The sequence below is a fragment of the Cavia porcellus genome, unplaced genomic scaffold (assembly GCF_034190915.1).
Source record: "Cavia porcellus strain 051 isolate PalLab524CR breed Dunkin Hartley unplaced genomic scaffold, mCavPor4.1 scaffold_21, whole genome shotgun sequence".
Classification (NCBI taxonomy): Eukaryota; Metazoa; Chordata; class Mammalia; order Rodentia; family Caviidae; genus Cavia; species Cavia porcellus.
In genome coordinates, this window is record NW_026947504.1 from 37,857,815 (window position 1) to 37,873,563 (window position 15,749).

Below are 15,749 nucleotides of genomic sequence, written 5' to 3' on the forward strand. Positions count from 1 at the left end.
CACAGCTGGGTCCAAGCCCTGTCAGGGAGCCCTGTGACAGCCCTGTGGAGACAGCAAGGGCGCTGCTGGTGGGTGAAGCATTTCCATGTCACTCCACTGCTTTGTATTAAAGTTTAATTACTTTTTATCGGTGACATCCTTTTCTCCTCCATTATGACAAAATCACATTCAGAGGAAATTATGTTTACACAACCATTAATTTTTTCTTTCTTTCTTTCTTTTTTTTTTTGGTACTAGGAATCGAACTGAGGACCCTGTGTTCTGCTAGGCAGGCACTTATGCCACTGGACTATATCCCCAACCCCACAAACATCTATTAAAAGCAAAAATTCTGGGCCCAAGCTATGGGTTAAATTTCATTTAAAAAGAGGATATTAAGTAAATTAGTTGAGCTGATTAAAAGCACCTTCGTCAAAGTAGATTACTATGCCATGAATTACCGAGTTGTTTTTCTTTTTTTTTACAGTCTATAGCTCCCTTAGCAGAGGAGGGATCCCTCCTCCTTCACTTTGGGAGTAGCAAGGGGCCTCCCCCAAAGGGGATGAGTATGGTGCGAAGGCTTTAGGTAGAAAAGGCCTAGGTGTGTGTGTGTGGGGGGCAGCAGAAGGGAAAGGAGGGCGCAGGCAGAGAGGTCAGGGCACCTCATCCGCAGCCCGTCGGGAGCCACCGTCGCCGCAGCCCCGAGCCAGGCGGGCGCTGGAAGCGCGCTCGGGGACGCTCCCGCTCCCGGCCGCCAGAGGGCGCGGCCGGAGCCGGCGCGGCCGAGCCGGGCGGGAGGAGGGGAGCCGCGGAGCAGGGTCAGCAGCGGCGCAGCTCCGCGCGCGTCTCCGGTCCCCGTGCCCAGCCAGGGCGCGCAGTGCCGCCGCCGGGATGCAGCCGTCCACCCGCCGCGGCCGCCGCCTGGCGCTGCCCGCGCTGCTGGCGCTCCTCACCTGCTCCGGGGGTAAGTGGCGAGCGACCCGGCTGGGCGGGCGCAGCCGCCCGCGTCCCGCTCCGCGCCGAGGGAAAGGGGGCTCCGGGTGGCCGGGTCCTGCGGTGCCGGCGCCGCGTCCCGCCGTCCGGTCCCGTCCCCGCCGCGCCGGCCGCAGCGCCCTCTCGCGGCGCCCAGGCGGGACCCGGGCGCGCCCGCCCCTCCGGGTCCAGGGTCCGGGCCGCCGGACTCGCGTCTCCCCGCCTCCTTCCGCCGCGGGCGGGCGGCCGGGCCGGGCGAGCCCAGGCGCCGCGCCCACCCCCACAGGAAGCGGAGGAGCTGGGCGGCGGGAGAAAGTTTGGCCGCGGACGCGCGCAGGGTCCCGCCCCCTGGCGCCCGCCCTCCGCCGCCCGCCCGGCCGACCCGACCCCGACCCCGGCCCCGGGCCCGACCCCGACGGGAGGCGGCCCGGCCCTGTGCGGGCCCGGGAGGCGCGGGCCGAGTGGCCGGGCGCGGGGCACCGCGCGGGGCGTCGGTTCCGGCCGCCTGGGCGGCGCGGGCGTGGCGCGGACCTCGAGCCCGAAGCGCTCGGGGAAATCGAAACAAGCCGTCCGAGCGCAGCGCGGGTCGCCCGCGTCCCTGACGACGTTCCTGGCCCTGCTCCTCGCGAGGGCATGCCCTGCTTCCTCAGGGAACCAGAAGACAAAAGTTGGAAAAAATCCTAGTAATTGACTTTTATGATGAGATCTGTTTCAGCCTGAAAGCTTGGGCGAGGAGTTACTCCTTTTTCAGACTGTGACAGCGATCGGTCCTCTAATCCAGGCTTACCTGACTTTCCATCCTGTGAAAAAGCAATAATTTCAGGCTTAGAAATGGACGTTTAGAAAAAGACGTAGCATTATTGCGAACTGCTTGAGTTAACCCACCAGGCGACTCCCGGTGTGGACAGACAGCTCGCTTTCATTTGGGTTTAAGCTTTAACAGAGACCTTATTTGCTGCTTCTGTATAACCGTAGCATTTCTATAGGTGCTCTGTAAGTGTAGGAAGCTCTAGAGAGATTTATTGGGTAATTAATTGTTCACACGCTTGATTAATTTGGCAACAATGTAAGTAACCATATTAGGGCACCTTGGATCCTGAGGCTTGTGATCGATCAAAGGGAGCAATTGAATTTGACCTGAGATCTTTGGTGGAAAGAAACATTGCTCGGTGGGAAGCGCTGGGAGAACGCTAGGCTGGAGAGAACGGAAATCCACTAGGTGACTGCGGGCTGCATCGCTTGGCTTGTTGCCTGGAAGTTTTGCAACTAACGAAATGGGTGGGTGGTAGCCGAAATTGGCATTCTGTTTATAGCACTGCCCTTAATAGTACTGAACTGGAAATAAGATATTTACATATAATGTGTACAATATAGGCCGAAATGCACATCTGTATTTCTGTGTGTATTTTTTTTATTACCCTTAAGGGAATATTTGCACTGTCCACATTTGATAATGCACTGAAGGACATTAAGTATGAGCTAAAATGTCAATACATTTTTAGAAATGCCTGTTAGCCTTGTGAAGTTGTCAGAGAAGCACAATAAATAAGACATAAAACCCATTAAAAGGTCCCTGTGAGAGATTTGTGCTCTGTGAACTGGCTTTCACGGGTTGGTATAAATAGGAGGCTGTATTCTCCGAGGTCCGGAGTAAACCATGAGTACAACTTAGTGAGCTCATGCTGATGTTAGGCGAGGGGCAGAAAGATGTGCAAAGATGAATTTTGTTGAAACAGGATAATAGTTGAGACATGTAAATAATCTTGATAGTTTATATTAGATTGGATTGATTGTAATTCTTTCACAAGCTATAGCAGATTTATTGAAGAATTTGGAGGAAAATCAACATAGAAAATTTATTTTAGACAAATATGCATATACAGACAAAATTCACTACAACTTCGGTCCTACAGTCTGGCACCAATTCCCAAATCAGATTTATTCAGGCTTTTTGGTCACTGCTTATTAGCTAAATGGCTTTTAGTAGGCTTGAGCGTCAACCTTTTCATATAAAATTGGAAGCGTGAATTAGATAGAATCCCGGGGAGACTTGGTTGCCTCTGATGGTTTTAACATAATTTGATCATAGTACAGATTGCTAACTACCTACTCCATAGCCCATTGTCCCTACTTTCTAACAAAACTTACTGGGATTATATTGGGATTGAGGGATTGGGTGGAGAAAAAGTGATAGTGTCCCTTGCAAATAGGGACACATGTGAAACGTGCAGATAATTGAGGTCAGTTGGGAAAGCTCATTTAAAGTGGCTGATGCAGTTGTGATGCAGACCTTTTTGCCATGTTTCATGCTCCTTCTTATTGCCAATTAATGGATCTGATGCTTGGAGCCATGGAGGCCATTTTGTGGCCAAAAGGTGACCTTGAAGATGGAAACCAGTAGAAGGGATGATAAAGCAGAACGGGTACCAGATGGATGCGGAGCTCCATGCCAGATCTGTCTGTCATCTATTTCTAGCTTGCATTGTGTGAAATTATATAAAGTCAAACTAATCCTCATTGATACCTGTGAAGAAGCTGATGTGAATCAATGGTAAAATAGTAGGTATTAGTGTTTATCTTGCGCATCCCTGTCTCCTCTCTGTAATAGTCAAGATTGTATAGCTTAGCACCTGACAAAATTGGGGGTGATTTTTTTGTTGTTCTGAGCCAAGTTTTTCTCAGTCTCCTTTCATTGCAGAAATTTTAAGACAACCAGAGTCAGGTCTAATTCCACATTGTCTTATGTTTTTTGATTTTTTAAGCTGTCTCTTTATTTCTTAAGCAGAGCATTAGTGGCACAGATTTTACTCTTGTGGGTGGATCCTGTGCTATCCAGGACTCCCACGTTGGCGTAACCTACTTGGTCATGGACTTGACCCTACAGAGTTTGCCTGCAGCCAGCAATCAAGCTCCAGAAGGCGAACGCCTGCTCCAAATGAGGGATAGGATGGGGAGGGAATGTTCTTATCTTTTCCTTGGCTTCCTTGAGAACAAAGTGGTGGGTCCAGTACTGGAACGCATACAAATAACTGCCCTCATGTTATGCATTAAGGGCCAGGGCATTTCTTTGTTTCTTCCTTCCTTCTTTCCTTCCTTTTAGGACCAGGGATGAAACTCACAACATTGCACTTGCCAGGCAGGCCCTGTGTTGCGGAGCTATATCCCTGGCCTTCAGATTTTGCTTTTTATTGGACCCATAATGAAGCAAGCAAGCTAGCCTAATTTGTAGGAATCAAGTTCTGTTTATGGGCAACTGGTAAATGTTCTGTTTTTCTCTTGTAGGACTATGTATAATCCACTTTTTGTCATTCTGCAGATTCCTGCTTAAGAACCATATACAGAAGTCCACTTAAGTTAACCACTTAAGTTAACCCCATTTCCCCGTGACTAATGGAAAAGTTGCTGTGAGTCTCAGAGTTCATCACACCTACCACTGATTGAAAATTTCCCTTACAACTATGATTTCAAAGTTCTGTTCACCAACTACTGTAAAGAAACCCTATTTGATATAAGAGGTTAAATAGTGTTAATTTAAATATAGTATTAAAAGGAAACACTATCAAAAATTTTCTTCCACTTATTCATAAAGTAAATTTTGAGGACCTACTGTGTATTTAGTGCTGAGACACTATAGGAGCCAGCCTGAGCTAGTCTGTCTCTACCCTTGTGGAGCTGGCAGTCTGGAAGGAGGGTGATGCTAGACAACAGCTATATCAGAAACTAATTGCATGTCTGTAAAATCAGACAAGGAAGAGGAGCTCACGCTGATTTAAGAACATGTTTCAAAGTGATATATGTGGCTTTCTGCTCTGGGGCAGTGGTTCTCCGTGGGAATGATTAAGCACATGGACTAGGGAAGTCTTGTCCATGGTTGGAGACTTTTTGCTAGTCCCTGCGTGGTGTGGCAGGGCTACTGCTGGCATCCAGAGCCAGGGACGCCACAGTGCTCAAGGCAGCTCTGCCATCTCCATCAAACAGTCGAGTGTCAGGTCCCAGATGACAAGAGTGTCACAGCTGGGAAACCTTGGAGTAAGGGTTTAGGAAGCCTTCCTGGAGGAAGTGTCATAGCTGAGACCTGAAGGGGAAGTAGAAACCATGTAAGCAGAGAGGAACAGAGATCCTGGCAGCAGAGGGACCACACTTATGATGTAGGAAGCAAGTGACGAAAGGACCAGGAGAGGCGGGCAGAGCCTGGGCAGTGCAGACCAGCTGATGGGTTTGGGCTGTGTTAAAGGGGTGTCATGGTGCATTCCACTTCCATATTGTGAAGCTCACTGTGTCTGTCCTGTGAACCCCACTGTGAGGGGTTCAGTGTGCACTGGGGACCGTGAGGGTGCTGGTGGACAGATGATTAAGAATCTCTCAGGCTGTGTGATTGATTTGGTACAGTGGGCTACCGGAAAGGGGGGGCCAAGGATGAGTCATGGATTTCAGTCGGGAGCTGATGGGTGGGTAGTGTGCTATTTGCTGCGTTCAGAATTAATGGAGGAGGATTAGATTTTTAAAAAATTGTGGCAGCTAAATATGCATAACATGAACTTTAACAAGTGTGATGAATCTTAGGTGTGCATTTCTGTGGTGTTAAGTACACAGGCGTTTTTCCATTTCAATTTTAAAGGGAGGTGAGGCTGGTAAATTTTGGACAAGTCGAATGTGGGTACATGTGACGTGTTTCACATTCCGTGTCAGTGAGCAGTAGCTATTCGTTTCTGGAGTTCAGAGGAGACTTCCATCTGTGGAGGCATTTGGGTGTTAGTGCGCTAGCTGGCAGTTTGAGTTGCTTGCTCGCTCTCTCGCCCTTTCTCACTCTCCCTCTCCCTCTGCTTCTCTCTTTTTGTTCTTTTAAAGGTGGAAGTCTTGATTGACAGAATACATTAATTGATGTTTTTGCTCCAACTGTATATGTACCAGGGATTTGGTACAAGTTGGGGAAGAAAAGAGTCTATCAGTATGATGTAAGGCTGTGGGTTTAGAGAGAGAAAAAATGAGCATAAGTTTCATTAGGTAAGATTTGCATATAGCTCATGTATGGAAGTGACTTATCTTCACTCCTAAAAGGATATGTTATGAAACATGGAAGGTGATGTATTTTAGTTTGCATCATCGCTTCCCGTAAAGTCAAGGCTTTTTATATATCATGTTGAATTTATCTTCTCTGGATCCTTGAGGATGGTTTATGGAGGAGCTTGTACTTTATTTGTGAGATGAACAAAGAAGGAAATAAATGCACAATGCCTATTGTGAAAATACGGTGGCCCCATTTGGGTTTTTCTGTCTAGCTTCCCAACCAAGTTTGTGCTATTTGTCACATGAGAAAAAGGCTCTGTAGGTTTCACTAGGCTGGGTACTGTTCTGAACCTGAATAAATATCGATTTATTCACTTCTTATTTCATATTCCTCTCTGCAGGGGCAAAGCAGGAGCAGAGAGGTTGTCACTGCCCTGAGGCTGCTCGACTCAGTGCCAGGCACTAGATTTAAGCCTAGGTGGTCTGAGTTGACTCTGTGGTTTGACCTTGTACTGTTCAAGGTGAGGAGTTCAGCCCTCCGTGTTGTGGCATCTTTCTGTTAGACTGTGCGGCAGTGAGGGCACAGCTTCTTGGAGGAAGGGGAAAACCTCCTGAAAAGTTCCTTAAACAGTTGTATTTTCAGCCAGGCATGGATGCACACCTGTAATCCCAGCTACTCTGAAGACTGAGGCAAAAGGATTACAAACTGAAGTCTAGCTGGGCAATTCATAAGACTGCATATCCAAATGAAAAATGAGAAGGTCTGAGGATGTAGCTCAGTAGTTGTGCACCTCTGGGTTCGTCCCCTAGTACTGCAAAAACAAAACACTCTAAAAGTAAACAGTTCCATAATTGCATTCTCTCCTGTTTACTTCAGCCTGGCCATTCCTATGTCTCCTTTGCAGTTCTGTACCTGAGATGTTGGGGTCCTCTCCCCTAATCCTTGCCCCACCTGCTCTCCCTGATTGGGCACATCCAGTCTGGTGGCTTCATTCCCCTTGTACTGCGGAGATGCCAGCCTCGGGGCCTCTTCCCTCACTCTGTGGGGCTCCATCTGCACTGGGACCTGCTGCTGTGGGAGGCTGCCCCTCGAATGTCCTCGGGATAGCAGGCCCAGACTCGGCTTTCCCGTGGACTTGCACACCGCCCTTGTTCTTCAGCCTGCAGATGGCACAGACCTGACGCCTGGCATCACTCGCACTCGTGTCTCTCATGGCTGCTCTGGGATCTTCGAGAAGCTGTAGCTTCTGCTTGCTCAGTTTCACAGCCCACTCTGCCTGGCCACTGCTGCTCCTCAGCTGAGGCCAGGGCTGTCCTTGCTGGACCGCAGTACTGGAGCTTCCTGGATGGCACGTTGGGGTTGTTTTTTGTCCCCCATTGCTATTGAATTCGCGGCCTCCAGAAACCTGTCCAGGGCATGCAGCCCACTGTGGCTTTCTCCTCCTCACATAGCTCAGAAACTTTTCAGGCACAAATTAAACATCAGGTTGCCAAACACTGCTCACTTCATGGTATGGCCTCTGCCGTTCTCAGTGTCATCCCTAACCTTAGTCCTCCTGGGTGTCGCTGGCACAGTCATCTCTTCCCCCGGGGCTGCCAGGCTTTCTCCTCTGACATCCACACCATGTGTGCCTAAGTTCATTTCCAGGCCTCTTTGGCTTTGCACTTGAAGCGGAATTTGCCGCCTCAGGCAGTGCATTGAGCTCCCTTGCAGCTCTGCTCACCTCTGTGGGAGCTCCACTCTTCTCTTCCCCCGGCCCCCTGCCCTGTTCTTGCCCTTCCCCTTCCCCTCAGGCTCCCTAGTGACTGCCACGGAAGGACTTGCCATTGGAGGTTTCTCCATATGTGAGTGTTGGCTGCCTGATCTGTCTTCTCCGTTAGCCTCCAGCTACTGAAACTGGTCTTCAGTTTCCTGCTATAGTATGTAAAGCGCAGCACAAGACAGAAACAGAGTGACTCTTGGCTGTGAATATAAGTGAATAATGATAATAGCTTTTGACATCTACAGCGCTTCACACATGCCAGGCCCTGTCCTAAGTATTATACAGTGCATGCTAAATCACTAGATCCTCTGCTGCTTGGTGGGTAGGTCCTATCATTCAGCTCCAAAGTGATTTGGCCAGGGGTGGTGCCCAGTTGTGAATGGGGCTGTTACACAGGGTGTCTGCAGGGACTGTGGCTTTGTCCCAGGAGGGTAAGGAAAAGCAGGCTGTCTCCCCAGTCACCCAGTCACGCTGGTTTTTGCTCCTGTTGCCTCAGCTGCCATGGATTACTTGCAAAGCATGTAATTGGAAACAAGCAAACTTGCTTTGGGATCTGCATTCTGGAGTTGAAGAGCCCTCCTGAGAACCTGGAATTAAACCTTGAAAGCTCCAGGGAGGGGGAGCCCCTAGAGGCCAGTGCTGCATAGGGGAAACATTTTTTTGTAACTAGGTCACAGAAGAGAGAGAGGAGCCCTAAAGACTTCCTCCCACAGAGCAATTAGAAGAGAAAGTCCCTGCAGAGCCTGAACCAGGTGGGGTGCCCACTGCCGGCATCTAGGACGTGTCCCGTGAGTTTTAGTCTGGGTGGCAGAGTCACTGTACAGGGTTTTACCCTCCACCAAGTCCCCATTATCCTGGTCATCATTATCCTGTGCCAAGCTGGTCACTAAGGGCTACATGTAGCATCTCATTTATCCCCACAGTGCCCCTCTGAGGAGGGGGCATGTGGTACCTTAGAGATTTTTGTTTTGTTTTGGATTTCATTTGGAATCTATGATATATATTCCCTTGGAGAGTTTGGGAAGACAAATCAAGAGGCTGGGAACAAAATCATACCAGGAATTAAGAGGCACAGTTATCTTCCTTGCTTTGAGACGGGTCACTTGCCCCTTCTCAGGAACTGGAAAAGATAGTTGTGATAAATGAGTTCCCTTGCTCTCTGGAATGAGGGTAGCCTAGAGATGTTTGTCTCAGTGTTCATTTGTCTCTTTGCATAGGTATGCTAATACATTCATCAGCTTGCATTATTTAGAGTTATTGTGAGAAAGGTCTAATTTCTATTGCCTGCCCTGATTTTCAATTTAAATATAATTCACTGTCTCCATTTGCCAGAATTAACGTTGCAAACAGAAAAGAGAGAATTACTTTTAAACGTAGTTTGGCATATAAAATCAACGTTTAATGTGGAACATTTCTCCAGCTGCACATTAGGGTGCTAACACCAAGCCTTCTAGAATATTTTCCCTTAATGAGTCTGGAAATTAGTATGAACCCAAATAGCAAATATTGAGCGCCAGGTGGTCTTCCTGTGAGTTCCTTTGGTAGTGTTGGTGGGGTGATGAGTTGGGGGTCCCTTTCTGCCTTCTCTCCCATCCTTGTTACCCTGGGTCCATGATAGTACATGTACAGTGTACACTTCATTTAAAAACAATTGGTAGATTTTAATAGTAAAGACAAAATTCATTGTGGTGTATTAAAAAATATCAGATATCTCATGTAAGCATGAAGCTACCTATTCAGTCTTTGTGACAACTTTTAGAGTCACGTGTAAATCTAGGACACTTTAGTGTTCCCAAACTTCATAATATAATACTTTGATTTGTGTAGCTTCTCTGTGTATTATGTATCCCATCTTGCTCATCTAATTAACATATCCTAAATCTGCATCCCTTCAGAGTACAGAAATTTTTAAAAAAGGAAAAAAAAAAGTACAATGACCTATCTTTCAACTTTATTAAAATGGAAACAGTATGGTTAGAATAATTTAAAGAAAAAAGTAAAAAGTTTTAAAACATTCACACTTTACTATCTCTAACTAATCTTAAGCAATACAAAATGACGTCTTCTTGTTAGAATTGTTGAAGGGAACTAGCAGTTTCCTATCTCACTTGCTAATTTTTCTCACTTTCCTCATCTGTTTGCATCTTTTCTCCTTCACTTCCATGAAACCGAGATTGGTTGGTAGGAATTCTGCAAGTGATTCATTATTTTAAGGTTAGATTTATCGGTGGTATGGCATATTCTGTATTTTCAAAATTTATTTGGTTTCTTGGTGATTTCTTTTGTTTGGTTTAGGTTATGGACATGGAGAGATAAAACCAACTGGTACTTCTACAGAAAATATTTTTGAGTGGGAATTATTTTGCCATATGTTTTATCCTTATGACTGAAAGCACCTGATACATTTCTTAGGCCATTGCTTTCCATATTATATAATTTATATCTGTCATGGGGAAAGGGAGCTTTTAATTTCATAGCAGAGTAATGGGAAAGAAATGTCAGGCTTTTTTTATTTTAAAGGATTTTTTAAAATTCTAGATCTGTGTATTTTTGGATAGAGCTAGAATCCAATTTAACTTTAGCTCAGTTAAGCCTTGTCAGACTGAAGGAATGGTGTCTTGATTTCAATAAACAGGGTGTGTAGAATTTGCTTGATTTATCGGCAGTATCTTCCCAATACGTAGCTCTTACCTTAAATACTTGTTAAATAATATTAGCTTTTTTCTTATGAAAGGTGATGCAGTAATTTTCTGACCTACTATAGAACAGACTCCTTTCCTGTTCTTTGGTCTACTTTCTGAGGTCCAAGGGTTTTGTGAGGAAACACACCTACAGCCCTAGTGATCCATCACTGAGGACAGGTAAGGTGAAAAAGTAACCAGGACTCATCAGATCCTGTCACTGACACTGTTAAATTGACAAAGTAATTTTACTTAATAAAAAAAGAAATTCTCATCCAGAGATCTTTGCTCCTGTATGGATAGGAATTCATTAAGGAGATTTATTAATCACAGTCATATATTAGTCTAACCATAGTTTTTAGCATCCTGTAAGTTCTCAGAAGGCGGTTCGCTGAGATTCTGTGGGGTTAATTGATATTAACATGTTGTTTCCCTGTATGATGTTTGTTATTTATTCATTTAATTTTGGTGCAGAGGTTTGATTCCAGAACCTTGGTATGCTAGGCACACATTCTCCCCCTGAGCTACGTCCCTAGCTCCTGATGTTTATTAAATAATTCTGTTAAGATTTTAAATGCATAAGATTATGTTGGAGGTAAAGGAAACAAAAGAAAATTAAAATATGCATACCCATACCCAAAGAAGAATAAAAATGGTGTTCGGGATTAAATTTCTCTTTTCTCCTTAGAACTGGATGATTTGAGCTTTACCTCTGTGGGTGTGTGGAAAGTGGAAACATGAATTAGACCCTATTGACCTCTTTCATTCTGCTGGGCTGTGCTGTCCAGTGTTAGGAATCCCTTCTGCGACCAGGACACAGAGAAGACCTGGATTTAGTCGCTTGATCAGTATGAGCTCCTGTGTGCTCGCTGTGTTCTTGGTTTATGACGTAAACAGGCAATAAAATGATGCTCCTGCCCTTATGGAGACAGAGCGTGTATGTCCGTTGGTGATAAGTTGTCTGATGAACGTAAAGCAGAGTGAGGGGATGAGAGGCGCATGGAGTTGGGCTCTCCTGTTTCAGATGAGGTGTCTAGGGAGGTCCCTCTGCGTGTGCATTTATCGAAATTCCACATGCTTAGGTTCATTTGGCTTACATTTCAATTTCCCCCTGCCTTTGGAAATGTCATTCTGGAAATAGAAACGACTTTACCATGTTTGTTAGTTGCTTTTTAGTGTTAATATGTTTTAGATTATTTCCTTGGAGCAAATGTTAATAATGGAGAGTTTGAAGCAGTGGATGTGTGGGCCCGGGAAGGGGTTAGAATAAAGGATCCAAATAGGCAGAGTTATTTCCCGCATCTGAGGGGTCTGCTCTGTGCCCCACTCTTCGAGCTCCACTGTGGCTCCTCGTGGCCTCTCCAGCCTTTCAGTGCTTGTCCGCTTGAGGGCAGTGGCCATTCGCTTGTGGGAATGCTGATTGCAGAAGGGGAACCCTTGCAATACTTTCCTCTTGGCTCTTCAGGAGAAATGTCCTGTACAATTAAGGTTTGTTTGCTAGCCTTCCCAATTGGCTTGTTTTGCTTTGTATTTTCAAAGTTATTGTCACATTGATATAGAGGAATGAAGCTCCCAACCTACTAGATGTCCAAAACGCTGAGTTCCTGTTCTCTAAAATCAAGGAATGAATTCTAGGAATAATGGAGGTTAAGCATAGGAAGAATTTACTGAGAGAAAGAAACCTTCTGTCTAAGAAGGACAGAAGGGGGCCCGGAAAGTGGGTGGCCCGCCAACCCCCGCTTCTCAAGGGTGTGTTACTGAGCAGAGCTACAAGGTGAGGTGCGCTTAAGGTGAGACAGAACTATAATCAATAAGATTACAGATATAGTCACTTAGGTAAATGATCCAGTGGCAGATCACAGGACTGGTGCAAAGTAGGACAAAATTACGTTCAACCCGTAAGTATATAAGGATAGTCAGTTGGGTAATATTGATTAAAAGGGATCAAATGGGGAAACAAGCCATGTAGCAAGCCACATGGGACTGAGGAGGACTTTACTGGAGGGGTGGCTGAGGAGGTTTGGTCCTCCACCCCAACGTGGGTGATGCCCACTGAGAGTACCGGTCACAGCTGCTCATCCCCAGGGGAAGCACATTGAGTGAGTATTTCTTCTTTTCCTTGAAGCCTGGCCTTCAGTGAATGTGTCCAAGCCGCGGTTGTCTTCTGCCTTGACCTCTGAGGGCCTAGGCCTATCTGGCTGCTTGCAGTATTTGTCCCTAATTTAGCTATCTATAGCAACATTGTTTTTATTATTTTTAATATACAGCCTAAACGTGTCTGTAGGGAGATCTTTTTCTATTTATGAGCTCTGGCTCACAACATTGAGTCGTTCTGAATGAGGAAGATACTAATTCTCCCTGCCTTCCTGCTTGTCAGCCCGGTGATCAGCAGGGTCTGCATCGCACCGCTAACCTTGCAGTGCCTAAGAGGAAGCTTGCTCCCAGTTTAGTTCTGTTGCCTTGCCAGGCTTTGGCAGTGATGGGGAGGGTGGAAATTTGTACTTCCTTCTGGAGGCTTGGGCATTTTCTCTTGGTTAAGAAAGTATCAGAAGCAAGCTTTCAAAGAAACATTTTAAATGCATCTTTGTGTGTTTCTGTGTGGTTTATATATAGACATGGGATATACAGATATTAAATTCTTTGATGTGATATTTCTTTTGCTGGATAGCCAAAGCATGTTGACTTTATACTGATGAGTAATTTTGGGTTTGAGGTGAAGAAAACCAGCAATACTAGTTTGCAGCAAAGCAGCTGCATGTTACAGTATCTTTTTTCCTCATTATGGGCAAAATGATTGAATGTGAGAATGAACCTAAATTGCTAATTTTAATGGAGAAAATGTTCCTTTTTTTCCTTCAGCTTTTGCTTTGGTGTCTGAAGATATAAAGAAAGAAGTCAAGAGAACTCAGGTACTAATTCTAATGACCTAATCCCCCCTTCACACCTTTTGAAATTCTTTATCTTCACTGGGAACTATAAGGAGTTCATCCTTCTGCAGCTAGCATGTTTCCTTTTTGTTTTCTTATATCAATTGATTTATGTTGTTCATAAACATAGATTTTTGAAGCCCTAAAAGCAACCTATAGACTTGGCTACCAACTAGTTTAATACCTTTAATAGTTACCTTTAGTAGTTAAAACCGATTCTCTAGACTTGAGAGGCATTTTAAGTAAGAATAAAGTGTTCTGACTTAGAGGCAGACATTGCTTGGGTGTTATACAGTGTCCATTCTTACCGCATCCTAAGCTGGGGCTTGCTTTTCCCCATCTGTGGAAAGATGTTGCTGTGTCGCAAGGTGACATAGTTTATTGGCCTTAAGAACCTGACTTCTTTGCCTTGAGCGGGTGCCTTGTGGGAGGCACACGAGGGCTGGGAGAGCCTGCGGGACTGCGCTGCCGGGTTCCCTCTTTGCACAGAGCTGGAAGCTGGAGCTGGGGGATTAGAGCAGCACATCCCCAAATCTCAGAGCTGCTTCCTTTAGACGTTTGCTTGTGTTCAAGAATTCATCTAAATTTTTACCCTTTGGGCTTTGCATGTGATCAATTTAGCATATGGAAAAGAAAAAAGTACTTTATGACTTGCTTTGTTCATATTAATTAAGGCTCTGTTGAGTCTCTTTTTACCCCACAGTTGGTATAAAATCACGTATTAATAGCATATTTCTTTTATCAGTTCTTAGTATACTAGAGAATTTCTCCACAGGAGAAATGATAATAATTTATTATGATTTTAAAATCTTTTATGACTAATAAGGCATTTTTACACATTTCATTTGATTCAGTCTTCTCAATAATGCTGTTGTTGCTAAGCAAAGCAGATATTCCCAATTACAACAGAGAAAACTTAGTCTTACAGAACTTAGATGATTTTACTGAGGTCACAGAGTTATTAAAAGATTAAGGTTCAAATTCTCTGAATTCTTTAATTTTCACCCTGTACTATTTTATGTTACCCAGCTTTGTGTATTATATTCTGTGTTTGGTAGTTACAAAGGTTATTTATGATAAAATTAAGGTGCTGCATAAGGGTTATGAATAAAGAATTAAAATTTCATTTAATGAGTTATATAATGAATGAAATAGAGAAGGTAAGTCTTGTATGTTATTATCATTTTTCATGCAGAGGTATTAATGCACTTAAAGGACATTAATTTAGATATTAATGCACTTGAAGGACATTTGTAGGTCTCATAGTCAAGGTAGCTGTCAGTCCTGTGAAGAGAGGAAGCAATAACTTGTTTACTGTACAGTCAGTGGATCTGAGATGGAGAGATGCAAAGACTCAGTTTGTCCAGAGTCTGAAGTTGAATTGGAGCTAGAGTTTAAAGCTCTGAACAATGGCCATCTTAATTTTCAGCTCATCCCTTGGGCAAAATTGACCCAGACCTGCCCCACTGTTGTTATCTCAAGGCAGCATCTACCTCACCTGATGCCTGCCTTCCCGAAAGATTCTATGCAAAGCTTCTGTCTGGTGCAGGTAATCCTGGTCAGGGCTGGGTTTCTGCCCCATACAATCTGCCAACTCACTGGTTGGCGTTGAGTTTGGCTACCCACCAAACTCCTCAGTGCTGCGGCCTTTACCAGGTCCTGGTGTCTGGTGCTGTCCTGGATCCTGACCTGTGGACAGTTTCGGGGCCTGTTCATCCAGGACTGTACTCCAGGCCGTAGGTACTGCCTCAGCCAAACCGTGTACCTAGTTTCAGACCATATGACGTAGGGTTAAAGCTGGACAGTTGAATTAAAGTGCCATATTTCATCATGTTCCTCTCTTCCCCACTGACCAGTTGTGGGACTTAGTGATCCTCCCGTGCCTCAGTTCCTCATCTGTAATATGGGGTGGTAAGACTTACCTCAAAGGGCTATTTGAAAGATTTAGTGTGTGTGTGTTTACAATTTATAACAGTACCAAGTTGTAATCAGTTGTTTAATAATAAGAAATGTCTAAGCATTTCAATAGGTTGCATAAATCATCTGTTTTATCTAAACAAATCAAAACGTGTGGCAGCAGTAAAAGACTTCACTGTTTTTGTCAGTTAAATTTCTTTTATGGTGACAGTTGACTGCATAGAAGTGGTGGATGGAGATGGTAAGAATAGGGGCAAGTAGTTGTTTCGTCTCTGCTTTGTGTGCACACTGAGTTCAGCACCTTATTATCTCATAACACAGTCCCATCCTGTGGGTCGTGCAGTTATTATTCCTGTTTTACAAGTGAGAAACTGAAGCCTGAGCTGGGAAGTAGAGGAGGCAGAGTTAGAACACAGGGCCAGCTTGCAATGCAATGTCCCGATGAGAACAATCTAGAGGGTAATGGGGGGGTTGGGGTAGAGGGCGGCATTGACCTGCCTTCA

General features: G+C 45.1%; 1 protein-coding gene across 2 annotated transcripts in view; it reads left to right on the forward strand.

Annotated features, from left to right (window-relative positions):
• Positions 1-735: 735 nt before the first annotated feature.
• Positions 736-15,749, forward strand: part of B3glct (beta 3-glucosyltransferase) — a 124,231-nt gene continuing 109,217 nt past the window's right edge. Inside the window, exons 1-2 of one of the 2 annotated variants that reach the window (XM_063232582.1) lie at positions 736-943; positions 13,262-13,311. In XM_063232582.1, coding sequence (XP_063088652.1) covers positions 871-943; positions 13,262-13,311 — 123 coding nt within the window. In that variant the 5' untranslated portion in view covers positions 736-870. Of the gene's footprint in view, positions 944-1,701; positions 2,230-13,261; positions 13,312-15,749 lie in introns of those variants that run through there. The other variant, XM_063232583.1, reaches the window with a different exon arrangement.